This window comes from Microtus ochrogaster, unplaced genomic scaffold (assembly GCF_000317375.1).
Source record: "Microtus ochrogaster isolate Prairie Vole_2 unplaced genomic scaffold, MicOch1.0 UNK56, whole genome shotgun sequence".
NCBI classification, from domain to species: Eukaryota; Metazoa; Chordata; class Mammalia; order Rodentia; family Cricetidae; genus Microtus; species Microtus ochrogaster.
Window position 1 is genome coordinate 1,016,774 of NW_004949154.1, and position 27,638 is coordinate 1,044,411.

Consider the following 27,638-nt stretch of genomic DNA (forward strand, 5'->3'; position numbering starts at 1 on the left):
CGGGTGGCCCTCCGCGGGTGTGGCTCCCGGCTGCCGTCAGCGTCTGAGTGTCGGTATCTCAGCAGCTCGGAGGCCCACGAGGCGGGACGCCTGAGGCACGGCGGAGGGCCAGCGGGGCCGGCTCCCGGCGAGGACTCGGGAGGGAGTCACATCCGGCGGGGGCGGGGTTCGCGGATCCCGGAAGTGCGGGCGGCGACTGATTGCCCGCCGTGGCGGCGGCTCCGGCAGGTGAGCGCCGCTGGGGAGGGTCCCGGGCGCTGGTGAGCAGCGGCGGACGGTGCCGGAGGCGTTGCCGGCGAGCCAGAGGCCCCCTCCGCCACCCGCCTGCCTCGCGGAGGCCGGCGATTGGGCGCAATGGGCGCGTGACTCCCCGCGGGCCTGCGCCCCTGCATCGCTGTGGGAGGGCTGGAGGGTGGGAGGCTGTCCTCTCCGGTCGCCTCAGCTCCGCCCCCTCCCACCTATCCGCTAACGCCACGCAGCCCTTCACCCTCTATAGGAGCATCTTGTGGTCAGTGTGTCATTAAGGGCCACTTTGCCCTTTCTGCGGATGGGGAAACTGAGGCCCGTGTGATCTGAATTGCCCTAGAGGCGTAGTGGGGTTGGAGGGACTCTGGCCTTTGACTTGGTGGCTTGTGTCTTTCCCCAAAATAGCAAGAGGTTGGGGTTCCGTTCTTCCCATTTCTTCTGACCCCCGAGTTGAACTGTCCAGCCTAGCCGAACTGTCCTTGTTCCTGAGCCTTTCAGGTGCAAAGGACAGCATGTGCCTGGTTTTCCTTTGTTTCCCACCTCACAGCCGGTTAGGGGTGTTCTTCCACTTTTCGGGTGGGGGAAGGTGTTTCCCAAGGATATACCTTGTCTCTCATCCTGGGATTGCTCACTTTGAGCCAGGGAGCCTCACAGAGTCCCAGGTCTCCTTCATTGCTCCCTGCCTCTTATCCAGGAGTCCACTCAAAATGTGCCACCCCACATTTAGTGACTGTCAGCCCTAAAACTGGAGATGATGGTGACATAGGGACTTAGGAAGGACGCTTATTGGTAGGGGCTCAGGGAGGGACCTGATCTGGGCTGCTGGGTGCAATACTGAACTCTGAAATGAGTCTTTGTTCTTGGCCGTCATAGTGCCCAGAAAAACCTTTTTTTTTCCTAAGATTACCTTGGAAATCTGGCCTAGTGCCTCTGTAATTTCCCCTCCGTAGAACCCATGATGGGCTGCTTCACGGGGGCGGTTTTCCGTTGCTGTCCTGCCAAGCAGTAGTTGTGATTGCTTGTGTGGCTGTCCTGTACTGGGTACTGTCCTTGGGGTGTTTTGAACATACTGGACACAGAGAACACCTCTGAGTGGCTGGCGATCCCAGTTTACGGAGTTGTTGAGATGTTAGGTCATTTGGCTGGTGTCAACCAGTGAGTGGCTAGCTGAGTTAGGATTTTTAACCCTCTTGTCTCTTTTCAAAACAAATACATTTAACTCTTAATACTGCCTTCCAGACGCGCCAGTTGCCCTAATGTGTTGGAGTTTAAGAATGGTATTTGACAATTTTTGTTGAAAATGCAGAGCCCCATTTCTAGAGTCTTGTGATGTTATCTGGAGGGGACCCCAGGAGTCTGTTTTTAATACACACATTGGGTGATTCTGATCTTAATGCAAATTTGTAGGTTTTCCGGGCCACTGGAGCTTGGAAATGATGGTTACCCAAGATTCTTGGTGCCCTTTGCTTATTTCTTTGACATAAGCTAATGTTCCATTAAAGGGTTTTGAGGTAAATAGATACTTGGGTCATTCCTGGACACTGCTGGCTAGTAGTAGTGGGGTTTTCCAGACTGACCAATGAGGTCATTGAAAACCTGAATTAGTGCAGTTATATTGCTATTGTGGGGGAGTTGTGTTAGAAGTTTCCTCTTGGGATCTGGAGTTTCCAAGATCTGGAGAAAGTTGTAATCTGTCCCTACCCAGCTACCCTGTGACACAGATTTCAGTGATGGCCACAGTCTTTAGGCATGATCCACATATCTCTCCCTCCATTCTCTCCTCTCTGTCTGCTTCCCTTGGCTGTCTGGAAGACAGGGAATATCAAACAGGTTTGCCTTGATTGAGCTGGAGCTGACAAGTGAGGCCCTGGGGCTTAGGTTGGGCCAGGGAAGGGAGAGTCTCCGCTGTGAACTTCAAGACAGCTAACTTCAGCAGGGTAGCCCCGTGAATACTTTAACTCCCACGGTGAGGTGTCTCAGCAGGTTCCACAAGCAGCAGGAGGAGCAGACAGGATTGTGCTGCTAGTTCATCCTACTGCCCATGAACAGCAGCTTCTCATTGATGTCTCTGTGAACGGAGGTTTCCTGTGTTGTTGCTCTTCTTGTTGCCGTGCTGAAATACCTGGACACAAGCCGCTGAAAGGAGAAGGGGTCCGATCTGAGTCCAGGATACATACCGTTCTTGTAGGGACATGTTGGGGACAGGAGCTTGAGGTGGGTAGGGACGTGATGGTGGCAGGAGCTTGGGGTGGCTCGTCGTGCGCGTTGTTATCAGGAAGCAGAGAGATGGATGCTGTGCTCAGCTCATTTTCTCCTTTTGATTCTGTCCGGGACCTCAGCTAAAGGTGCTGCCCACAGTTGAGGTAGGAAGCCCCACCTCAGTTAAGCGAATCTAGGTAATCCCTCACAGGCGTGCTCAGGGGCATGTCTCCTAGGTGACCAGAGTGTCTACCTAGTTGACAAACCATCACGATTGCTTTCCATTTTATTATTTTTAGACCGGGTCTCAAGTAGCCCAGACTGGCTTTGACTTGCTGTGTAGCAGAGGAACCTTGAACTCACTTTCCTGCTTCTACTTCTCCAGTGCTGGATTAGGGGAGTGCCCCGCCACACTGGGTTTATGTGATGCATGGGACCACACCCAGGGCTTCATTTGAGCTGAGTCTGCACTCTGCCAATTGAGCCAGGCCTTAATTTGAATTGTTTTAGATTTGCGTCCTGTTGTGTCCCAGAATATGGTGTAGCTTAGTAAATGTTTTAGGGAGACTTGAGGAAAAAATTGGTTCAGTGGTCAAGTCCATCCGGTTGGGAGTGCGGGCTGCTTGTCTTCTGGGCCCTGCTGACTTTCTCCTGTTGTCACCGAGAGAGGGCATCCGTCACCAGTCTGTTGGTCTGTTGAGGCCGAGGGTTCTTCTACTCTGATCAGATGGAAACTGAGAGCGGGCCACGTGTAACTGGTTCCCTTTGGGTCAGCTGCTCTGACCTTGGGGTGCCTAGCACCCTTCATTCTGAGTGTTATAGCTTTAGGTGAGTGGCCTAGCGCCCACTGTCCTGTGAGACAGCTCTTAGCCCAGGGCGCGGGACCCTCGGCTCTCAGTTCCCTGAGATTTTTCTCGGCAGCAGCAGCTAGCAATCTTTAAACTCTCCCAGCAGTGGAGGCTCGCAGCCCTTCCGCAGTCCAGCTCTGCTCTCTGTTCTCCGTTCTCTCGTTTCTGTTCTTGTTCTCCACAGCTTTTGACCTGCAGTCTGCTCTGCACTGCCTGTCACCTTCCCCGCACTTCCCCAGTCCTTTATCTTTTCTCAGTCTCCGTCCCTGGCCAGAAGACTCTTCTGCCCCCTGCTAAGTGCTGCTGGGTGTGGGAGCCGGCAGCCCCGGGAGTCACCTGTTCTTCATGCAGTCAGCTCAGCTCACTCTGCTCCGGGCCTATGCTGCAGCATGCAGGGACAGCACGGAGGAGCCAGGTTTCCCAGACTGCTGCTAGAGAGGGAGAGAACAGGCTTTCTTCGCTGGCCAGTCAGTCTCACAAGCTCACTAGCTGTCCTGGGTTGGGGGCAGAGCTTCTCTCTGACTGGGTTGAGGATTTGCTGCTACGAGGTCCCATGTGATGAGGTCAGAGTAGTAGCCATGGGCTTGGCTATCTGGAGGGCAGCCCTTGATGCTACCATGGCCTCAAGAAGCCAAAGCCTTCGATGGGTTAGTGGCTTTGACAATTGTGTGGTTCCTCCTGGCGAGAACCAAGTCCCTATGGAATGACTGGGTCTGGCTTGGGTCTCCTACAGGAGATGGTGGCTAGATTGGAGTCTTGGCAGCCATAGGTTTTAGAACAACTTGATTGTTAGAAACTTATAGAATTGCAGGAGAAGTGACTACTTGATTGGCAGCTTATGTAATTTTTATGAAAATGGGTGCTGCTTAAGTGGCTGTCCCTGGTGAGACTTCCGGAATGGAGGAGGCCCTAGTGTTCCTTCCTGACCACCCCATCTCAACCTGGGAACAGGAAAGATTGACAATAGCAGTTCCCATCCTCCTCTGTCCTTGCTCAGCCTAGGGCACTTGTCCAAGCACTACTCTGGGTAATTGCATCTGTCAGCTGCTGGGAAGAAGGGTCTGATGGCCATCAGTCAAATCCTACTCATGTCTGACAGCTTCTGTGATTTAAAAGAAAAAAAAAATAAGGATGCTTCTAACAAAGATCTCTTCTGAATTTAGCCCTCCCTCCCTCCCTCCCTCCCTCCCTTCCTTCCTTTTGAGACAGGGTCTCTCTCTATATCCTTGGCTGTTCTGGAACTCACTGTGTATTCCAGGCTTCTCTTGAACTCACAGAAATCCATTTGCCTCTGCCTTGTAAAGGCTGGGATTAAAGGAGTGCCCCACCACACCCGAAGTCTTGTGTTTTAAAGCTAGGGTTGATATAGTTGACTTAGACTGCAGAGGAACTCTACAACTCAGTAACAAAAGCAGCTAGGTCGAAAGTGTACGGAGTACTTGACCAGTATATCTCCAAAGAATATACGAATGACCAAAAGTACCTAAAATGATATATCAGGGAAAGTACAGATTAGAAGTCTCAGCACAACGCTACTCTACTTGCTGAATGAGCATTAAAAATAGGAAATAGTCTGGGTGATGACTCAGGCAGCAAAATGCCCCCCATTGCAGCATGAGGAGCAGAGCCCCAGACCCATGCAAAGGCTGGGTATGGTGATAGAAGCCTGGGTGTGTGAGGTGAAGACGGGAGATGTTGGCTTCAAGTTCACTGAGAGACTGTGTCTCAAAAAATAAAGATAGAGAGCCATGGAAGAAAGATGCCCAGGTCAACCTCTGGCCTGCACACATACACGTGCACACACTAACAAGAATAAATATAACACTCACCACACACATACACATGCATGCACACACTAAGTAAAAATAGGAAATAGGTGGCAAATTGAAGGCTTGTGTGTTTTTTGTGGGAATAGGAAGAGCCTCAGCCACTATGGGAAGCTGCACAGTGATTCCTCAACAAGTCAGTTAGCTGTATGACACAGCAGTTCTCTTTCTGTATCTATGCAGAAGAAATGAAAGCAGGGACTGCAGTAGCCATTTGTGTATGAATATAGTTGTGTTGTTTATGAGAGTCAAAAGAGCCACGCCCACAGAGTCCATGAACTGGTGCGTGAATGCCCGGAATGCAGTACGTACACCAGGCAGCCAGAGAGTGCCACATGGATGACGCTTAGACATTTTTTTTTTTTTAGATGGAGTTTTTCTGTGAAACAGCTCTGGCTGTCCTGGAACTCACTCTATAGACCAGGCTGGCCTCCAACTAACAGAGATTCACCTGCCTCTCTCTGCATGTGCCATTACTGGCCTTTCCTTTCTTTTCTTTTCCTTTCCTTTCCTTCCCTTCCCTTCCCTTCCCTTCCCTTCCCTTCCCTTTCCTTTCCTTTCACAAGGTTTCACTGTCTCGCCCACGCTGACCTGGAATTCACTGTAATCTTTCTGCCTCAGTTTCCCAGAGTACTGGGATTCCAGGCATGAGCCATCACACCTGACTGTGTGGATTGTTTTTGGTTTTCCTAGGTTAGACAGATTCATTGGTGGTGGTTGCCAGGGTGGAGACAGGGAGAATAAGGTGTCAGTATTTAATGGGTGCAGGTGTGGGGTCATGGAAAGTTCTGGAGATACAACAAAGTGAATGTATTTAAATGTCAAAAAATGTGTACTGTACTTGAGGAGTGGGGGTGGGGTGGGAGGGTTGGGAGGTGGGGTGGGGTGTTAGAAGCAGGCTGATATCTTGAGTTCCAGGCCAGCCTGGTCTACATAGTGAGTTTCATGACAGCCAGGGCTGCACAGAGAAGCCCTGTCTTGAAAAACAAAACAACAAACAAACAAAAACCTGTACACTTCAAAATGGCTGAAACCGGGCTGATGAGATGGCTTAGTGGGTAAAGGCGCCACCCAAGCCTGACAACCTGAGTTTAATTCCCAGGGGCTACCTGATGGAAGGAGAGAACCAACTCCTGCAAGTTGTTCTCCGGCCTCCACACATGTGCTGTGACACACATGCACCCTGTACATACACATACACACATGATAAATATAGTGAAAGTTTTAAAATAACTAAAACGGTAGCTTTTATGAGTGTTATAGCTAGAGATTAAACCTATGGCACAGCTTTAAAATCTTGTAAGCTTTTTATATTGAAACTGGATTTCTCATAGGCAGCATACAGGAGGGTGTTGCTTTAAAAAAATCAGTCTTAGAACCATTGCCTTTAAATTTTATGTGTGTGGGTATTTGGCCTGCATGTGTGTCTGTGTACTGCTTGCATGCCTGGTGCTCGTGGTGGTCAGAAGAGAGCATCAGATCCACTGGGACTGGAGTTACAGGTGGCTGTGAGCTGCCTGCTATGTGGGTGTTGGGAACCAAATCTGTGTCTGCAGGAAGAGCAGCCAATGGGAATCGCTGAGCCATGCCTCCAGCCCCTATTTGTTGCCTTTAAATTTGGATGTTTAGTCCACATTGCTGTGGTGGAATCTTGCTGTTCCTTTTCTACCTGCCTGTGTTCTTTGCTCTTTTCTCCCATTTTTGTGACTTCTTAGGCACTGAGTAGTTTTCATGGCCTTTCTTTTGCTTGCTGTGTTGGTGTAGAAGAGAAGAATTTCTTTTTAGCAGTTGCTTTACGTGTGTGCAGTGTGCAGTTTTCATGTATCAGCCTGTTTCAAGGGCCCTGTGCGTCTTCACCCTCACGGCTGAACCAGGAGCGCTTAGAGTCATCCCCCAACTTTCCTATTCTTTTTCTCTCCATTTCTTCTTCATGATTCATTTCAAATAGCTTCTGTTTGGATATTTTTTCCTCTGCAGAATCTAATCTGCCAATTGTCTAATCTTTTTTTTATTTACTTATTTATTATGCATACAATATTCTGTCTGTGTGTATGTCTGCAGGCCAGAAAAGGGCACTAGACCCCATTACAGATGGTTGTGAGCCACCATGTGGTTGCTGGGAATTGAACTCAGGACCTTTGGAAGAGCAGGCAATGCTCTTAACCTCTGAGCCATCTCTCCAGCCCCGCCAATTGTCTAATCTGATACACATTTAATCTCATACAGTGCTGTTTATCTCTTTACAAAACCATGGTCCAAGTCTGTATTTCCTGTGCTAAACCTTTTAGAACCTGTACTTCTCGGACACACCAAATAGAAATCTGATTAGGTTACACCACACACACACACACACACACATACACACACACACACAATATGGCTGCTATGTTAATGTCATTGCTTGCTAATTCTGTCACCTGTATATATGTGTCCATTTTTATTGATTGTTCCAGGTGCTGTTTCAGTCTTTCTCTGGTAAGTTCGGATTGGAGGTCAAATGCCAGTTATACCTTGTTGGACATCATGTATGTTGTCACACATCTCTGGATTGTTTGCAGGTATATTGTCACTTGGAACAGAACCTTGAAAGAGGCCTGCTAAACTTTGTTAGCTGCGATTAGACAGCTTTAGAGCAGAGCTAGGCTCCCTTACTACTGAGGTAATGCCTTCTGTGGAACTTTAGCAGTGGCTGTAAGCATGAGGCCTTCCCACTTGCACTGGCCATGCTAGTACTGATTATCTTGAGCAGGGCTGACTGGGCCTGGGGGATCTCTACACATTTCTGGGGTGTTCTTTGAATGTAACTCCTGTCCCCCTGGTTCTCTGCTCTGTGAGTGCTGGCAACATTGTCTTTCCTGGACTCCCAAATCCCTCTTTCCAACTCCCTGTGCCATCTTGGAGACTGTAGGAGTAAGCTGGGGTGAACTCCATTTGTCTTGTTTCTCTGAGCATCATTCTTCTAGGCTGCCTGGTATCCAATATTGGAAAGCTGTTCTGCATTTTGCTTTGTCTAGCTTTCTAGTTCTTTGAGGTTGTGTGTGTGTGTGCATGTGTGGTAGGGTCTGGTCCATGCTCCTAAAGCAGAATTCCCTTAAGCACTCACTGAATGCCTGGTGGTGTGTGTTCGTCAGTGACCTGAATTGTGGGATGCAGATGTGAGCGATGCATTCTTGCTGGACAAGCATGCTATTTCCTAGCAATAAATGCTGCATGGTGTTTTCATAGAACCACGAGAGGTATGGATTCTTTAGGAGGAAGGAGCAAGAAAAGCTTCATAGATATGTGATATTTGAGGGATAAGCAGGAAAAAAGGCGAGACCACATGTGCTGTGTGTACAGTTCCTGGAGGGCTGGATCTGGGTCTTGCTGTTATTATTTATTGAGTGATGAGAAGTGTGTTCTGTTTCTGTGCTGGGAGAAGGTTAGGCGGGGGAGCTGGGCTGAGCAGAGCAGCTCATGGGTGGTGGAGACCTCGGGATTAGCTGGAAAGGGAAATTGAGGGTCAGCAGATCATCATGTTCCAAGTCAAGGAGCACAGAGTCGAAACACGACACCAAGACACTAGGGAGCCAAGGAAAGTTTCATAGCAGGGCGGTGAGAACTCTGAGTATTCTCTTGAGGTTTCTGTGCATGTGGAAGAGGGCTGAATCCTTTAGAACTCAGTAAGTTGCCTTTGGAGAGGCTGGTTTGTGGCCACAGCCACCTTCCAACTTGGGTAATGGCTTCCATCAGTCCTTCCAGAGTCAGAGGTGGGTATGAAGACGCTCTTACTCAGTTTCTCGTTTTCTATGCCTCTCTCATTTCCCCCAGTGGACCTGTCTGCCTGATTATGACTCTGTTCATCCCAAAAGTTTATGTGGCTGAACTTGGCACTGGCTAGAGTAGGCTCTGCAGCTGCCCTGTACCCACCAGCCTGGGATGGCCACCGACCAGCCATAGTAGGAGTCCCATTGTGGACTTTGAACAGAGGCACCTCACGACCCAGACCTGACCTCCATCTTGATCTTTCTGAAAGGGATGATAGACGGTCTGCTCAGCTCTGAGCAGCCTGAGGTGTGGGATGGGAAGACAGACAGCTGCCTTCATGGCCTTCAGAGACAGTGGTCTGGACACAGCCGAAAGGGCTGGAAGCCTGTGTGTGGTCATTGAAAATGATTTTCTTTTGACTCTGAGCCACAAAATTAAGGAAGGAAGAGAAGGAAGAGGCCCTGCCAAGTGTCTGAGTGTCTCTGTCAGGAAGTTTGAAGGACTGGCTGCCTATTTAGATACCTGTTTCTTGGCGGTTCTATTGACTGATGATGAATGCTATTGATCCAGTTAGAATCCTGTCATCCAGTTCCGGCACTCTGTTGCCAGGAATCCAAGTTCCTGTTTTCAGTGTCCACATGGGGAGTGCTGAGGGTAGAGGTATGACTGTATAACTAACTGGGCACTGTGCCAGCATAGCCATGGTGAGCCCTGTCCAAGAGCAGGGTGGTAGCCCTTTCAGGCACTAATACTTCGTTCTCATTGAAGCCCCCTCTAAGGGAAGAAGCTGAGGCATGGGGAGATTGTATTGCCTGTCCAGGCTCCCCAGCCAGTGAAGGCTGCTAGCCTTCCAGATGCTAGTCCTGCCCCACAGAGCTGAGATGCGGGTGCTCTGAGTGGCACCATGTCTCTGGGCACTATGGCCCTGGCTGAGGAATTTGGACTTTAGTCTGAGCGCTGGTAAAGGATCGCAGGCCCCACACTGTTGAGGATTGTGTTGAGGATTGTGAGGCTTCTGAACATAATCTAACAGGCCCTGTTCCTTGGAGCCTGTCTGAAATCTGTCTGTAGTAACCATCCTTTATTGAGTTTGTCCCAGACACTGGTGTACAGTCATGGTGAGGTGTGTAGAATATGTGAAGAGTGAGGGCTAACTCCCTGACTGACCGTGCTGAGCCACAATTCCTCCTTGTGAGGCTGTGGGAGGACACAGAGTACGTTGTAGCCCTGTTTTCTCCTCCACAGGAAGAGGAAGGGCCAAGGCCACACCATGGTTTGCCAGATTGCCTTGGATGGTGCTCTGTACCCAAGTGAGCCTTTACCTAGAGCTGTGGGGACTGGCATCAGCCTGTTTTGCTACTGAACTCATCTTGTGGTTCTAGAGAGGAAACGACATAGGTGGTTAGCCCAGTATGGCCCCCTCTTTGTTTTCCCGGTAAGATATTACAGGCAAAGGGAGCAGAAGAGTGGGACTTGGGACGGGGAGAGTCAGTGTCAGCAGGTGGGGCGAGTTTAGGATGGTGGTCTCCAGGTTTCTTCCTGCTTTCAGCAAGCGAATGGGAAGGAACGGCTGGCCCCAGGGATGCCAGTGGAACCCAGTAGGCTCAGAGAAAGATCAACCCAGAGGGGCTGAGCGATGATGGAGAGGAAGAGGCTTTGGAGATGGAAAATCATCTCGGAGCCTGTAGCAGGTGGCTGGACAGTGCTCTTCAGAAACTTAGGGACACTGACTAAAGGAAGATCGAGGCTGAAGTGGCCCACCCAGGCATTGGGGGTGACTTTGAGAAGCTGATGTAAATAAATGGTGGCTGGAGGGAGAGAGAAGCTGGAGTCAGGCATCTCAGGAGTGTAGGTAGAATCCAGCAGGCTTGGGAGGGCCCTCTCTAGCACGTGGGCTGGGTCATGGAAGGAAAGTAGGGAGTTAGCCAGAGACTCTACAGGTTGCCTTTGTTGGTGAGGTGCCCAGCCAGCTGGTGACAGCCTAGGAGTCGGCAAGCCTGGTTGGTATCAGAAGTCATCTGCCATTCTCAAGGGCTGGGCTCCCACACTTGACATAGAGAACTCATCCCTCTGGTAATGCCTTACATGGGGGCCCTGCCCTAGTCAGAGTAGGGAGTTTTCAGTGGGCCATTGTACACATATCTACATACAGGAGGCAGTTTCTTTCGCAAAGCCTTATCCTGAGGGATTGATGTGTCTATGTGCTTCTATTTGCAGACTTGTATTTGTGGGCTTTGGTTCACATTGATGTGGAGCCTGTTCAAGAAGGCCACACCTGGTTGCTCTGCTTCGATGTGTGAGCTGGAGTCTTGGCAAGGTTGAGAGGCAGAGTTTTGTAACCATAGGTGTGAAGGTGTGTGTTGAAGTTATCATGACCCAGTGGCTGCCTAACACCATCAGAGATTGTTTCATTCTCCTTAAGGCCTTCCAGCCCCTTGACAATGGCAGCATCGGTTGAGAAGCTGGAGAAAAAGATGGAATAAGCCACCAGACAGGCCCAGCTGATTCAGGTCTAAGTACGCTTTGCTATGAAGCTCTGATCTCTTTTTGGGACTGGAGGCTGGAGAGAAACCTCCTTCCCTCAGTCTTAGCACTGCTTAGAAGAAGTGAAAAGCTGGGCAGCCAAGATGGTTCAGCAGGTAAATACGCTTGCCACACAAGCTTGATGACTTAAGTCTGATCTCTGGAGCATACATCAAAGCGAAGGGAGAGAACCAACTCATGAAGTTGTCCTCTGACCCCTCCCCCACTCTCACATGCTAATAATAAAGTTTGAAAAGTAAAGAGTGGAGATTGGGCTGGGGATACTGCTCAATGGTAAAGCTCTCTCCTGACTTGATGGTTTCTATCCTGATGGGATTTAGAATTGACACAGAAACATTTTCTGGGCTTGCCTGTGAGGAATTATCTAGACTAGGTTAATTGAGCTGGGAAGACACACCCTAAATATGGGTGGTGCCATCTCTGTGTCTTTAGCAGGGATGCCTCTAGCTCCTGCCACCATACCCTCCCCACCCACAAGGGACCATACCCCTGGAATGTGAGCTAGCAATCCTTCCTTCCTTAAGTTCTGTCAGCTGTGTTATCTCAGCAGTGACACAACTAACCTACTCATCGGGAGGCCTTGGGTTCCATCCCCAGCATGGTAGAAATGTCAGGGACAACCTAAGCCCCTCAGGGTCTCCCTTCTGTGCTTAAATTCCAGCTTTTCAGATCACAAGGAAGATCAGTTCCACTTTGCTGTGGGTTAGGGAGATGCTTCTCTTGTCTCCCTGGGAGACCAAGATCCCCATTCTTGGGTTCAGGGCTGAAGTCATTCTAGAACAAGAAGTAAACATTCAACTAAAGTTCCTGTATTAGACCACAGGATTAGGAAGGTCTCCAAGGCAACAGAAGGTGTCTTTGCTGTTAGGGATAGGCCAGGTCTAGTTTCCTGTAATATGCACTTTGTAGGTTGCTATAGTAGCAACTTCTTCCCTTGTTTTTGGTTCTGGGGGGAATTTATGGGAAACTGAGGGCCGTCAGCCCTCCTTGCAGTGTGATATCAGACTGGCAAGTAATGTTGGCTGGCTGTGGTGAGGGGAGGGTCGGAAGCTGAGCCCAGAGAACCTCATCATAGGAATGAGTTAGGATTTAATGCCAGTTACTTGCTTCTCTTGCATCCCAGGCTTTCAGGAGTTGCCCCTCACCATTACAGTACCTTCAAGAGCAGAGTGAGCCCAAGGGGGTTAATATATCTCTGCCCATTTCCCAGCTGAGGTTCAGGGGCTTGATGGAGCTCATGTAGCAAAGATTGGTGAGATTGAAGCAGGACCCCAGGTCAGCTTGTCCCCAGTTCTGCTTTTGTCTGAGTCCTGTGGAGGACAAGCTGGCATGAACTAGTGAGAGCAGGGGGTGCAGATGTGCATACCAGCCCTGCTGCATGCCGCTGCATGGTCTGAAAAGAGCTATGTGCTCTGCACGGCACATTTTGGTTTCCTTCCTTGAGTTTGTTTAGGAAAGGACCCCAGGTCACTTGCTTGTGTTTGTGCTGAGCCGTCATAGCAGAGCTCCTGGAGCGAGGGTTGCAGTGTTGCTGTGTTGTTACTGTTGAGCCCACCCAGCACCCCTGGGCCTTCTCCCTGAGCCCTTCTCCGTCATCTCTGCTGGGGTGTGGCCACAAACAACTTGGCCTAAATCCACTGGTTCTAATCTGGCCGATGGCCTTACTATGTGGGTCATATCGTGTTGCCGTTGTTCAAAGCATGCGGGTTGGTTTTGTCAAGATAGGAAGTCATGAAAAGAAGGTGAAACCAGCTACAGGGCCGCTGGCCAACAGTAAACTACAAGGCAAGGTCCCCAGGAAATGCGTCTCCTGAGCTTCAGTTCTTCGCTCTCTGTTCCCATCCCACCCGCACTCGGAGCACCAGAACATGTGATGTGGCTTGGGTCTCCCTCCTTCTGTCCCTCTGCTTTCCCATCCCTCAGCTTTTCTGTGATCTGTCATCTGCATGTGCATGGACACTAAAGGACATAGTGTTAATTTTCGGTTACAGAACACAGTTCTGGGTTTTGTGGCCCACCCTAAATGGGGCCATGCATCTAGACTGGGCCTTGTAGCTCTCCTGGGAGCTGGCAGGCTTGGCACAGCCATCACCCTTTCCTGCAGGAGGGTCTGGTGCGGGGTCAGAGTATTTGGCTTTACTGGGGTTCGTGGTCCTCATTCCATGCTTGGCCTCAGACTTGTGGGCCTGGCCTCTTCACACATGGGTGTAGTTGTGACCTCTAGTGAAGGTAAAAAGAACAGAGGAGGCAAAAGTTTTAAAGAAAAAGGCAGGGATAAGATGGGAGTGGGGAAAACAAAACCAAGGCCTATCCCTTCTTGGTGCAGGCAGCAGGGATTGGTTCTCGCCTCCCTCCCCACCTCCCCCCACCACTGTGGAGAAGAGCAGCCTGGCTCCTGCACTGTTACTTTCCCACCTCACCCGCAGTCTGATCACCTCTGAGGTGTCGGTGCCACCTCCGGAAAAACTGTCATCCCTCTGTACCTGTGACTGCTGTGCAGCGGCCTCACCTTGCACCAGCTCCCCTTGTAGGGTTTGCAGCGGCCCCCACAGGGCCTCCCAGATGAGCTCCTCTCTGGCCTTTACTGCTCCCAGCTGTCATCCTTCCCGCCTCCCTGTCCCCACCTTGCTTCACTGGTCCACACCTCATGCCTCTTCTTCCCTGTGGTCATGTGTTCATAATGACTTATAGAACAAACTGAGTTCTATGTGAGGAAGAAGAAAGGTGTTTTGTTTTTTAATATGTCTGCTAAACCAGGCTCATAAAATTTAACATATTTACATATTTCCTTCTGCTGTGATGTGTATATGTAATTGTTTAATAATGCCTATTCCATAAAGGGACGGAGATATGAGGGAAGGCTTGAGCAAGTGGGAGGATGGGCTGTTCTGCCTCTGTACCTTACTGAACTTGTCTATCATCTGGCTGACCTGGTGTTTCCCTGTTTTCCTCCACTCTTTCTAGGCTCTTTCTGAATTGCCTGTGAGCAGGTCTGTGCCAGGAACTGGGAAGACAAAGATGAATGCCCAGGGCCTTACCCATTCTTACATTGCCCCCAGTTCCCCTCCCCCAGCAGTCCCTTGCACTGTCCCTAGGGAGTCACCCGGCAAGCCGTAGCAGTCATGGGAGGGAAAGTAGGTGTCAGAGCCCTGGCACCGAGGCCTGAGGAGATTGGACTTGCCAGCTCTCTAGAAACAAAAGCCTAAGTAAGGACTTGTTCCCTAAATAATGTGTTACCAACCCCTGCTTCCCTCCTCCGTGACATCCCTGCTGGTGGTTTTGGTCACTCTGAAAAAATTTGTCTGCTGTTGTCTGGCTGGTGGCAGTTAGATGTTGCTAGCAGCAGAGGCCCAGGCCCCAGAGCCACAGTTTTAGATAGCTGCTGCGTGGGTCTCCAGTAGTGTCCCCTTCTCACCTTTTCCAAGTGGTGGCCCTGAACAAGTGCGTGTTGCTCTAGGCTCTCTGGGTGACTCTGAAAAGTAGGTAATATCTGGCTTGTGAGAGACCAGCCCCTGTAACATCCAGTGGGTTATGCTGTGAGGATTCTCACAGAACAGTGTGTGCCTGCTGGGCCAGGGATGTACTGAGGATGGTAGGAACCATCTCTGGCTAAGAGGCAGGAATAGCAGCTCTGGGGTAAGCAGTGCGCTGCTTTTGTGGGCTTATGGGCGTGTGATGTCTCCCCATTTGGGGCCTGGACTCCTGAGGCACAGCAAGTGTGCCAGAGGAAAACCTCAGAAGACACCCCAGGAACTCAGCTCTGCGCAGGGCTCTGCTGAATGGACCTCTTTGTGGGGAAAGGTCCTGGTGCTGCTGGGGTTTCTCCAGTTGGCACTGCTGACCAGTAGTTTGTGTGTGGTTAGCCAGCTGCCATCCTGGGCCCCCAGGATGTAAGAGCGGCAGACATTGGGCTTGGTGGGTGGGGCTGTGCTAAGTGCTGCTGTTGTGGCCCAGTGAGTACTTGACTGAGGCACATTGGAGGCCACCGTGATCCTGCGTAATTTCTGTGGTGTTGAAATCTTTGGTCAGCATTTGTTCTGGTGCTGAACATGGATCTTGTGCTTCGTGTCACTGAACCTGGGAGATAGATGCTGTCATTCAGTCCATTTTACAGATGAAGAACCTGAGGCTCTAGGAACTTCCATCTGGGTGAGGACATAGCTGACAGGTGAAAGAACTGGTCTCGTGCTAAGTCTGGACTGCATGTGTCTAGGTGTATTCAGGTCTTTCATAGTTTTGATACTGGACTTGAACTATGTAGCCCATGCTGACCATGAACTTTTGGTCCTCTGGCTTCTACCTTTCTGGAGTACTGGGGTTGAAGATGTGTGTCACCATGCCAGGTTTTATGTTGTGTTAGGTGTGTTAGGGACAGAGCCCAGAGCTGTGTGCTTGCTGAGCACTCTGCAAACTGTGCTACATCCTCAGCCATTTTGTCTTTTTTTTTTTTTTTTTTTTTTTTTGAGACAAAGCTCATAGAGTCCAGGCTGGTCTTGAATTCCTGATGTCCATCTTCCAAGTGCTGGGACTGTGGGCATGTACCACCATGCCTAGTGAGTCGTAGGGTCTTGAAAGTGCTCTCCTCTTCACTGCAGGCACACTTGGGTTTTGGTGGAACAATATTATCTCTCCTCAGAGCTATGGTCCAACCCATGGCCGCTGCACCTGTGTTCTGGCTGCTAGACCAAGGGTTTTGGGTGAAGTATGCACACAGTCCAGGGTGGGATTTTTGGTTCCCTTCCTTTGGGTCTTTTCATTGTGAAGAATTACTCTGTAAGAATTTCCTACCTTCCTCTCCTATGTATTTGTGTGTGCATGTGGTATGTGTGTTCACACATGTGTGGATGCACATACGTGGATGTAGGTCTAAGGTTGATGTTCAAAGTCTTCCTTTACCTTCCTTCCTCTCTACCTCATTCACTGTGGCAGGGTCTCTCTTAAACCCAGAGGTCACCATTATGGCTAGTTTGACTAGCCAGCTGGCTCCTAGGTCCCTTGACTCTTATCTTCAGAGCATAGGTCAGCAGCCATGCCAAGCCTGAATTTGCATGGTTTGTGGGGATCCAAGTGCCTGGGTGAGGCAGTGTAGGTCACACTGTAGATGCCCAGAATCTGTTGCCTCCTGCATGATATAATAAGTGTGGAGCTATCCTTTCTTAGACCAGCTGCATCCATGTCCCCAGGACGGAGTGTGGGCTTCTGGTGCTGAGGCTTGGATGTGGTGGGCACTTACGTCATGATGAATTTCCATGTTATTTAGAGGCTGGGCAGTGTGGAGCCCTCAGGAGACGATGGCTAATAGTACTGCCCCACTTAAGTAGCTCTTCAATAGCAGGGTGGCTGTGTCATTTGTTCTTTAAACCAGGACACTTGGAACATAAAAGGAGACAGGTCAGGCCCAAAGCAAGGTGAGGACCTTGACAAGAGGAGCTTGCTATCTGCTCATTCCTTTCTCTCCTCATCTAGGGATGCCATCCCCTTCCTATTACAGATGGAAAACAGACCCAGAGAAGGATGCTTCTGTTACCTTGGCTCTTAACTTTCAAAAGCCTTCTTAGTTGAGTCAACAGCATGGCTCCCAGGCAACTCTACAAAAGGAGGGGAGAAGCCTGATGGTGGTGATACACACCTTTAATCCCAGCACTTGGGAGGCAGAGGCAGGCAGATCTCTGTGAGTTCGAGGCCAGCCTGGTCTACAAGAGCTAGTTCCAGGACAGGCTCCAAAGCCACAGAGAAACCCTGTCTCAAAACAAACCAAAAACCAACCAACCAAACAAACAGACAAAAGGAGGGGAGAGGGCCCTTGATCTCCTCAGAGCTAGAATTTTCTGGAAATAGCAACCTTTATGAGATCACTCGATGTGCATGCTCTAAAGCCTGCATATATAGGAAGGATGAGAAAACGTAAGCGTAGAGGGTCCTGTCAGCAGAAAGAGAGGATTCCTGGCCCCAGACTTTCCCCCAGGCCAGGCTGTGACTTGTCGCACAGACGACAGAAGGCCTTTGGGAGCATGATGAGGGAGGACTACTGACCCCGCTCTGTCAGAGTAACCTCCTGTCTGGGTCAGTCGCTTTCTTGCCCTTATGACTGCCCATGAAAGTGATTTGATGATGACCCTCTACCCCCGTCCCAGTGTGGATGTAGATGTGGCAGTTTGCTTTCATGACACATGGAGAGGACTGCGGTTGCAGAATCCTTAGGGAGACCTGAGATTGCTACAGCACTAAATATAGCAAGCAGGGACATAGTTGGGCCTGTAGTGTTGAGGGCTGTAAAGCCCTGTGGTGGGGGATGGGTAGGTGGCAGGGGTGTTTAAATCAGGTTCAGACAAAAGTAGTCATGTACTAAGGCCTGGAGCCAAATTTTGTCTGTGTCACTGTAGCCTGGCCCCTCTCTTGCCTTTTCCTGTTAGCTCCATGCCATCTAGTCTTGGCTGTGAAGTAAACAGATCTTTCATCTGTCTCAGGGTTTGCTGGGGAGCAATGGCTGGTGCTCCAGGAATGTGTCACAGGGACCCTCACATCTCTTTGGGCTCCTCCTGTGGGTGACTTTCCCTTAAACTGGGTGTTGCTTTATGTTTCCAGGGGAAGATGGAGGGGCTGAAAGACAAAACGCTGCAGGAGCTGGAGGACATGCAGAATGACCCGGATGCCATTACCCGGCTGGCCTTGGAGTCTCCTGAGGTACAGAGAGGCCGGCAAATGCTGCTGTTGCTGTCCCTCCTTCCTCTTCCTCTTCTTTCTCTTCCTCCTTCTCTTCCTATTTTTTTTTAAGTAATTGGTCACTTGATGTCCTCAGCGAATGTATTTTACTTTATGTCTGTCTGTGTGCACCTGATGTGTATATGTGTACCAGGTACCCATAAAGGTCATCTGAAGATGTTGGCTGCCCTGGAACTGGAGTGACTATGAGCTGTCATGTAGGTGCTGGGAACTGAACCGTGGTCCTCTGCAAGAGCAGCAAGTGTTTTTAACTGCTGAGCCATATCTCCAGCTCCACTTAAGGTCTTTTTAAAATTTCATTATATTTAGTGTGTGTGTGTGTGTGTGTGTGTGTGTGTGTGTGTGTGTGTGTGTGTACCTGGTATAAACTTGGAAGACATGATTCTCTTTCTCTCAAATGGGTACTAGAGATTGAACTCAGGTTGTTAGCTTGGTGGCAAGAGCCCTTAGCAACTGAGCCATCCCACCCACCCTAACAAATGCTTCTCAAGGATGCTTGTTTAGTAGAAGCTTGAGCCAGGATTCACCTTGCTGTCCACTTCATGAGAGGAGCCCTGAGGTTTCAGGGCAGGTCGTGGATCCTCTGGGAGCTTAGGGAGTGGTAGGAAGTCCAGGGTCCACCTTGGACTAGGAAAGTCAGGGACCCAGATGGCCCAGGAATCTTCACAGTGTTGTGGCCTGAGCATAGAGACAGCTCCCTGATACACTAAGGAGGAGGAGCCCATCCCCCCATTGCCTGTGAGACCCTGTGTTCTCCTATGACTCTTGGACTGAAGAGATCTTCCTTGGCTGCCAGGATTTCTATTGCTCACTCATGTTTTATGTTCCCCATTGCAGCCAGCACCCCATTTCTCAGCTCCTAGTCACAGGGCCCTTCCAGGAATAAGCATCACCCTGCTGTCTCTACAGAGCTTGACTTGGCCCTTCCTGTTACCATCTCCTGTGACCTTCCTGTGAAATGGAGGTCAGGTGACTGGTTGCGGCCACCTAGCCAGAAACGCCCACAGGTACCCCAAGAGTGGTTGCAGCTGGTCATCTGCCTGGAAATGCTGTCCTCTGCCTCTGTTTGAGGGAGTTAGGAGCACAGGTAATGCTGGGCTCCTTGGATTGGCATTCACATGTGCCCTTCTTTCCCCTGGTGAGCAGATGTGGCATGTGTCTGTGAACTCACTGTGTTAGAGAACAGGAAGTTGCCCATCCAGCATCCCCATCCGTCATCCTGGAGCCTCTCCCCTGCTCCACAGCCGCACACTACATGGCCCTGTTCCCACCTCTGCTGTGCTTTCTGCTGCCCTCTGCTCGCCTGCCCTGGTCAGGCCTCTCTGCAGCCCTAGAGAATGCCCAGGACTAGGTTCAAAAGGCCTCCTGCTAAGCAGGGAGTAGGACAGGTCTTTGTGTGGTTCATCTCACAGTCCTGAGGCTGGAATGACCCTGTTTCAGCAGCATCGGAGCTCTGACCTGGCACATTCATCTGTCACATAGCAGGCTGAGTGTCCCTCACACAAAATGCTTGGGGTGAGAGTATTTCAGATTCCTTGGAGTTTGAAATGTTTGTGTAGATTTACTAGTTAGGTAACCCTAATCCAAAAAATGTTAAGTCTGAGACTTTCTGAAATCCTGAACTTCGTGTCACATTGGCACTCCGAAATCCAGAGCACAAGAGTGTCATTGAGAAAGTCTGCATCTTAGATTTTGGGGTGTTGGATTAGGGATGCTCAGTCATCAAATTCCAAAGGTCTTTATTTTATCCTGTGTCTGTGCCACATCACAAGTGTGGAGGTCAAAGGACACCTTTCAGGAGTTGGTTCTTTCCCACCACTTGAGCCAAGGGCACAAATTCAAGTCAGTCAGGCTTAGCAGCAAGTACCTTTACCCACTGAACTATCTTGTTGGCCCCATAGTGCTTCTTCAGTCAGTGATAAGCAGCAGAATGTTGAGGGAATTCCCAGGCTCGTTCCTGAAAGGAGTAGAGCTCAGCCAAAGCAAGTCTGTGCTCAGTTCTTCTTTGCTTCCAAGCTGAGCAAGTCTTCTCCCTACCGGAAATGTGAGGGCTGCAGCCTCCTGGCCAAAGGGCAGATTGAACATGTCTGAAGAAGAGAGTTGAATTCTCTGAGGGGTAAAATACTCACTGTGGGATAGGCAGAAGCAAAATAGGACAAACTACTTAGATTTCCAGAAAGCCTCTGCCTGGCGGTGAGGCAGCAGTTGTGTCACCGTGGGACCGTGGGAAGAGCCAGCAGAAAGGAAAGGTAGTGGGAATGTTTCTCTGTAGAGAGTGCAGGGGCTGCAGCATGGGGAGCTCTGGGGAGCTCTAGAACGCGACTGACCTCATAGCCGTGGTTTGTAAGAGGTGGACTAGCAGGGAGATGTGGAAGTGTGTAGTCAAGCTTAGGGAGGGAGGCATGGCATGAATGTAATGCTTCAGACCCAGGGGAAAGTCATGGATGTGTAAGGATAACCAAGGGTGTGTGACCCAGAAAGGGCAGGCTCCATTCTGAGTTCACCACACAAGTGTCCCAGGCTCTTTTTTTTTCTTTTTAACAATGTATTTTTTGTTATGTGGGTGTGTACATCTGTGCATGTTTGATGCATTGCCTTTGGAGGCCAGAAGAGTCTGTTGGATCCCCTGGAGCTGAAATGGCAGGTGGTGGGAACCAAACTCAGGTCCTCTAGATGAGCAGTATGTGTTCTTAAATGCTGAGCCAGCCTCTAGCCCCCTTGGCTAACATTCAGACTCACCAATTTCTCTGCTCCAATGCCAGTGAGCTTGTCCAGTGGTGTTTCTGGGTGGGCAGCAGACAGTCTAGGTGGAGGACTTCTAGACCTGAGCCCTGGCAGCCTTCTCAATTGGGGGATAACTGGCAACATCCCTCTTTCTAATAGGCAGCGGCCTGCTGTAGGCTGCAGGGCTTGAGGCCCTGAGCCGGGATCAGAGCAGGGTTGCCCTTCTTGAAGGTCCTTATCCAGGATGCCGCCTGGCTCCCTGTGGCTGCTGTAGAGTAAGTCCATCTGGTCTGGTGTGCCGCGGCTAGCTGGCCAAGGTGGAGTTCTGTGTTGCAGGACCTTTTGTTCCCCTATGGAAGCTGGTCTTGCTGACACGTTCCCTGATTTCTGTGGCCAGTGCTGAGCCCCCTCTGCTGGTGTCAGATGGTATTGTGGTAGGATGGTGGCCTGTCTCCAGCTCTCCTCTGAGAGAAGCAGATACCTTCCTATGTTAGGCCTGCTGGGCAAGGTTCCAAGGCTTCTGCCTGCCTGGCAGTTAAATAGGGGCCTAAATGAGGGCCAGTGATGCTGTCACGGAAAACGTCTTCAGCAGCAGGCACTCAGGGAGTATCTATAGTTCTTTAGACCATGTGTGACCTGGGAGACAGGGTTGTCTGTCCTGCCCCAGAACCCTGCCCCCACCCCTCTCCCTCAGTACTTAGCATTTTTAGCTTGTGGTCTGGCCTGGGCCATCTGAGTTCTCTCTAGCAGCCTCTTTGTGTGCATGTATGCATACGTGCGTGTTCATATGTCTTCTCACTCTGAAGCTTGGGGACCAATGACTGGGACCTGGGGCCTATTCTTTCCTTAGGAGTGGATCTTCCTTACCCGTGCCCTGCCCAGCACAGAACCACCTACAGTTGCTTGTCTTTTGATTGGCCTCGAGTAGGTGTTTAGCCTCGGTGCCTAGTTCCCATGTGTCAGCTCCACAGGCTCCCTTGATCAGGACGAGGTGAGGCTCCTGGATCACAATGTCTTGTATGGAGTTTAAACCCAGGCTCCTGTGACTGTGGTTGAGTGCCGATCACCAAGCTGAGTATCCCCAGGTGAACATTGAATCCAGAAGCTCTCCACCCCTGCCCTGAAGGGTGACCAGTGACAATTATGCTTATTGTCAATTGTCCTACTTTCCTTAGGTTCAGGACCTTCAGTTAGAACGAGAGATGGCACTAGCCACCAACCGGAGCCTGGCAGAGCAGAACTTGGAGTTCCAGGGTCCCTTGGAAATCAGCCGCTCTAACCTTTCAGACAAATACCAGGAGCTGCGGAAGCTTATGGAACGGTGCCAGGAACAGAAAGCCAAGCTGGGTAGGAACAGCTGACAGTGGGCATGCACTCTGGTTTCCTGCTGACTGACACACAGGGTTCCTGTTCAAGGAAGGACAGGGTGGCAGCTGGAATATCACGGAACCACAGATGCTCAGGACAGGAAAGGGCCAGCAGTGGTGTAGCCACTGTCCTTCGTGCTCTGGGCAAAGTGCTTTGTGTGTTTTTGCACAACAGTGTGGAAAGGTGTAGGTCCTGTGGTTAGTCTAAATTTTTGAGTATTTTTATTTTATTAGATAGCTTGGTAAAGTGTGTGTGTGTGTGTGTGTGTGTGTGTGTGTGTGAGTGTGAGTGAAAAGTGGTTCAGATTTTATAGATGAGGAAAGCAAGGCCTGGAGAGATTCAAGGGCTTGCCTGAAGTCGTGCCTCTAGAGCTGGGTGGAGTTGGGATTTGCAAGCCTAGCCTTTAACAGCTGAGCATCTTTCCAGCCATGGAACTGGGATGTGAATGCAGGCGGCCAGTGTCTTTGACTGCCTCTGCCAACTTAGCCATTTTAACCCCGAGCCTTGCAGAGCTAGGCCATGTGGAGGTAGGAGAGCTCCCTGGACAGTTGTGCCTATAGGAAGCGACTTGGCCATGACCTGGGCTCTGTCCTTGAGCTCTTCTTTACTCAGGATGGCAAATGCCTACAGGAATTCAAAGGGTCCCACAGAACTAGCTGTAGGGACTCTGTGGTGGGCCCTGGAGTGGCTGAGCCCCGAGTGCTCCCAGAACCAGCTGTAGGAACTCTATGCTGGGCCCTGGTGTGGCTAGGCCCCAAGCACACAGAGGGCATGTCATGTGCCTTTCTTGAAGTTGGAGTCCTCAGCTTTAACTAAAGCAGTGCTTTTGAAATGCTGACCTCTCTCCCCTTCCTTCCAGAGAAATTTTCCTCAGCATTGCAACCTGGGACCTTGCTGGACCTTCTGCAGATCGAAGGCATGAAGATTGAGGAGGAGTCTGAGGTGAGGTGGGGAGTGATACCCCACTCCCTTAAACAGGGTGGTAGCACTTGGAGCCAGCTCTCATGGTAGGCCCAGGAACCACAAAGCACAAAGGTTTGGAATGTAGCTAGAATAGATGGCCCCTGGAGTCACAGTGGAGCACAGTGCAGGGACACATTCTAAGACCCCTGGTGAGTGCTTGAGACCACGATTAACACTCGCTTCTGAGCAGACAGTACTGTTTTCCTGTACGTGTATGTCTGTGGAAATGTGTAGTTTATGAAGCAGGCTCAGTGAGCGATCAGGAACAGTAACCATGGGCTGGGGAGAAAGTGTTTGCTGCACAAGCAGGACATCCTGAGTTTGGTCCTCTGCATGCATATAAGAAGCCAGGCTAGGTGGTACACGCCTGTCTTCCCAGTGCTGCGAAAGAGACGGGCAGATCCCTGGGGCTCCCTGGCAGGCAGGGAATTGGTGAGCCTAGAGTAGAGACCCTGTCTCAAGAAAGGAGGTGGACAGATCCTGAGGAACAATACCTGATGTTGGCCTCTCGTCTCTACATGCACACATGTGCGTGTTCATCCATACACATGTGAAGTCACACACACATACACACATAGGACTAGTAACTAATAATAGAACAGTTGTAACAGTATTTTATAATTAAAGTTACTTAAAACTTACAGATTATTTCTAGAATTTTCCATGCAGTGTCTTTGGACCACCAGAGGATCTCTAGTAACTGGAATCATGGATAAGGGGGTATTACTATACCAGGACCTCAGGTGAATCAGGGATGGGTGACTGACAGCAGGCCCCAGGGAACTTGCAGACGTGGTTGGATGATGGTACAGAGGACACCCCAGCATCTGAGGCTAGGCCCCCGCTCTTTGTCTCTCTCTGCTGCCTCCTCTCTCTGGATGTCCCTTTTGTCTTAGAGGGCAGAGACTTCTTTGTGTTTTGGATGGTGTGCAGCCTAGGAGCCAGCAATCAAGTCACTTGCATAGGCCCAGCTGTTGAACAGACTTAGAGTGACTCCCAGGGGCCTGGATAGTGTTGGGAAGGGGACGGTGTGACCAGGGAAGACATGCTCTTGACAATGAGGAGTGGGCATTCTGGTGAGGGAGCCACTCTGAAGGGGGGCCGGGAAGGCTGTGCAAGGTCTCTGTTGCCAACAGGTCTTGTGTCCTCTAGGCCATGGCGGAGAAGTTCCTGGAAGGTGAGGTGCCCTTGGAGACCTTCTTAGAGTCCTTCTCCTCCATGAGGACACTGCTGCACCTGCGCCGAGTCCGCGTGGAGAAGCTCCAGGACGTGGTGAGGCGGCCCCGGGCTTTGCCGGAGTTGGCTGGAGATGCTCCTCCACCACGTCCACCGCCTCCACGCCCAGCGCCCCAGGCGACACCCCCTGTGACTGAAGACCAGCCTCCACAGCCCTCTGTTGTGACTCCCTACCCTTTACCCTACAGCCCATCGCCAGGCTTGCCTGTGGGCCCTACAGCCCAGGGAGCCCTACAGCCAGCCCCCTTCCCTGTGGTGTCCCAGCCTTCCTCCTATGGTGGGCCTCTGGGTCCATCTTACCCAGCACCTCAGCCAGGACCCAGGGCTGCTGCGGGCTACTCTTGGTCCCCACAGAGGAGTGTGCCACCTGTGCCTGGCTATCCTGTGGTCCCAACTAGCACCTCTGGTCCAGGATACCCATTAATGGGAAGCCGAGCTCCTGCTCCTGGGTATCCCCAACAGTCCCCCTACCTACCATCAAGAAGCAAACCTCCCTACCCAACACAGCCTCAGCTCCCAGGCTTCCCAGGACAGTCACAGCCTCCAGTGCCCCCTCAACCTCCATATCCTCCTGGGCCAACCCCTCCCTATGGCTTTCATCCCCCGGGACCTGCCTGGCCTAGATACTAGCCCTGACCCCTGTCCACCTTCTTCCTTCTATCTGCACCATGACCTCTGGCCTCCATCTGCTGAGATTTGAGGTTGACACTGGAAGTGGGGCCGATACTCCCCGCAGAGTAGGGACACATAGGCCCCTGAAAGGCCCTGGACAGTGCAACATGGGTCCTTCTGGGAGCACCTTTTGCCAGGGACCAGCTCAGCACATCCTGAGGTAGCCTGGTGTGAGCCCAGGGCTCTCCAGTGTCTGCATGAGCAAGTGTGTTCGACTATGCACGGCTTCCTGCGCTTGCTCCCTGCCATCTGAACCAGTGCAGAGTGATTTTGATGACAGGCAGGCTCTCCCTTAGAACTTGGCATGATTCATGTGGAGCCAAGTGCCAAGGGACACAGCTCTGTCTGTCCATTTAAGGACGGTCTATCTCATTTACCACAGTTGGGTTGACGGAAGTAACAGTCAGGAAAAACAGGGACTTTGAGTCCTAAAAGCCATAATTTAGCGGCTGTGCCAATGTCAGGCTAGTATGTTCTGTGCGCTGGTTGGAACCACAGCAGCACTGATGAGGGAGCTGGGGAATGCCAGGGGAAACCCAGGCCTCGCTTGTATGTTTGGATCCCCTAGGGGTCACCCTGAAGCCTCTGGCTGGTGTTGAGGACCCGGGTTACCTCCCAGCCACCATTTCACTCCTGGGGCCCTCTACTTCCGGCTGGCTTTTTCTGAGGTTCACCCATCCCTCCACTCCTTTAGTGCCTTGAATCTCATTCGCTAGTAGCCCCTCTATCCTTGTGTAATCCCGTCCTGTCCCCAATGTTCCTGCAAGACAGATAGCAGCCCTGCCCTCACAGAATATCCCAATGGTGCTCCCAGACATCATCACTACATTGGGTTGGTTTCTCTACACTCTCTCGTCTTCAGAATGTAAAGGGCAGGGATTGTGAGTGCAGCCCCAGCACTTGGTGGGGGCCAAAGCTGTAATAAAAGTGACTACACTATCCCAAAGGGGTTGCAGCAGACGATACATCAGTGTGGCTGGTCCAGATGTGAACCAGGTCTCAGGGTGGCCCCTGGAGCTGCCCACACGTTTGAAAGTTGTATGTGCCTTGAAATATCTCCTGCCTGGGTACCCAGCCTCTGGTGGGCCAAGGTGCTGGGGGTCAAGGAGGAACCCCATCTTCTGGTGCCACCCTGCCCACAGGCCACTGCCCAGGGGTGCATTACCAACTCTGCTTGCTTCTCCTAAGTTATTTATAGAAAGGAATCACTAATGGAGTCTGGTTGACTGCTGCTGAACTGAATGAATGACCGCCTGTTTGTGTAATTGCCGTAATAAACGTTGATGAGTTCCCAGGTGTGTGTGGCGTCTCTGATGAGTTTGAGAGCAGCCGTGGCTGCTTGTGGGGCAGTGACTTCTGCAGCCTTAGACTATAGAGCGCCTTCTTTCCATGGCCACTTCTTGACTCCCCTGCCCACCCGACTGCCAAAGGGCTTGGCTCTTTCTAGCATTTTCCTCTCTGGTTTTCCTTAGCTGTTTTTTGAAGCCTGGAATGCTTGCTTTGTCCTAGGCCACATGCATGGCCACTCAGTTCCACCAGGGGGCACCCGTGCCTCAGTCTGGGTTGGGAGATAAAGTGTTCTGTTACACCCTCAGTCTGGCTGTGGTTTACGGCTTTCTAACCAGGGTTGCAGAGTATGCTAGGAGGGACAGGGGGTGCCGAACTGTTTCTGGGACCAAGTAGCCTTCTATGGACTGGGCTGCGTTCTCTACAGCTTCATCTAAGTGCTGTTACAGGGTGGTTACCCTGAAGCCGAGGAGAAATGTGGGAGATCAGGTTCCTGATGGTTCCTCAAGTCAGCTCTCTGCCTTTTCTTCCTGGCAAGGTGACAGAGGTAGATTGCCTATGGCACATGCCCAGAGGTGCTAACAGTCACCAGGAATATGGCATGTATTTGCTAGGATCCTTTCCACAGCCACCTTAGCCCTCCTAGCCCCAGTTTTAAGAGGAGGGAGACCTTGGAGTGGTGCGGTGACCAGGTTGCACATGGAGGTAAGACTTGGTTTAGATCCACACAGTTGCAGCGCTGCAGGGGTTCAGCACCATGCTTTTGTGGTGCTAGAAGTCTCCAGGACATACAACTTCAGTCTGACTTACTGCCCTTCACTCCCAGCTGTATTTGAGTTGCCTGGCAGGAGCTGGGGCTGGGTGCACAGGATGTCAGGGAGCCGGACAATGTCAGCAGCTCTTCGGGAATAAGTTGCAGATCTCATTGTAGCAGTTAAGTCCCCTGCCGTGGGTTGTACCAGAGTGGTGGCAGCTGGGGTGGGGGATGAAGACAGGACTTGGAGAGCCACGTGGTCTGGTCACTGCACGAGGCATCCTGGTTCTCTTCCCTCCCTTTGGGCTGCATAACTGAGAAGGCAGCACACACTGCCACAGGCCCTCCCTACCTCCTGCGAAATATTTACCACATCACATAGGCCTCTTGCTGTACCACAACAGTGACAGGCCCTGGGGACAGAATGTGGCTGGAAGAGATACGGTCTAGAGACTGCTTCGTTGGCTGGGGAGAGCTTTGGAATGTCCTAGCTCTGAGGCA

General features: G+C 51.0%; 1 protein-coding gene across 3 annotated transcripts; it reads left to right on the forward strand.

Moving 5' to 3' along the window:
* Vps37c (VPS37C, ESCRT-I subunit) lies at positions 1 to 26,408 on the forward strand. 3 transcript variants are annotated; one of them, XM_005369647.2, is made up of 5 exons: positions 1 to 228; positions 17,996 to 18,094; positions 22,033 to 22,204; positions 23,085 to 23,167; positions 24,341 to 26,408. In XM_005369647.2, the coding sequence occupies exons 2-5, from the start codon at positions 18,002 to 18,004 to the stop codon at positions 25,052 to 25,054; spliced, it is 1,062 nt and encodes a 353-aa protein (XP_005369704.1). In that variant the 5' UTR covers positions 1 to 228; positions 17,996 to 18,001; the 3' UTR covers positions 25,055 to 26,408. The 3 variants fall into 3 exon arrangements, with proteins under 3 accessions (XP_005369704.1, XP_026633136.1, XP_026633137.1); XM_026777335.1 differs by lacking the exon at positions 1 to 228 and adding an exon at positions 454 to 508; XM_026777336.1 differs by lacking the exons at positions 1 to 228; positions 22,033 to 22,204 and having other exon boundaries at positions 18,033 to 18,094.
* The last annotated feature ends 1,230 nt before the right edge of the window (positions 26,409 to 27,638 follow it).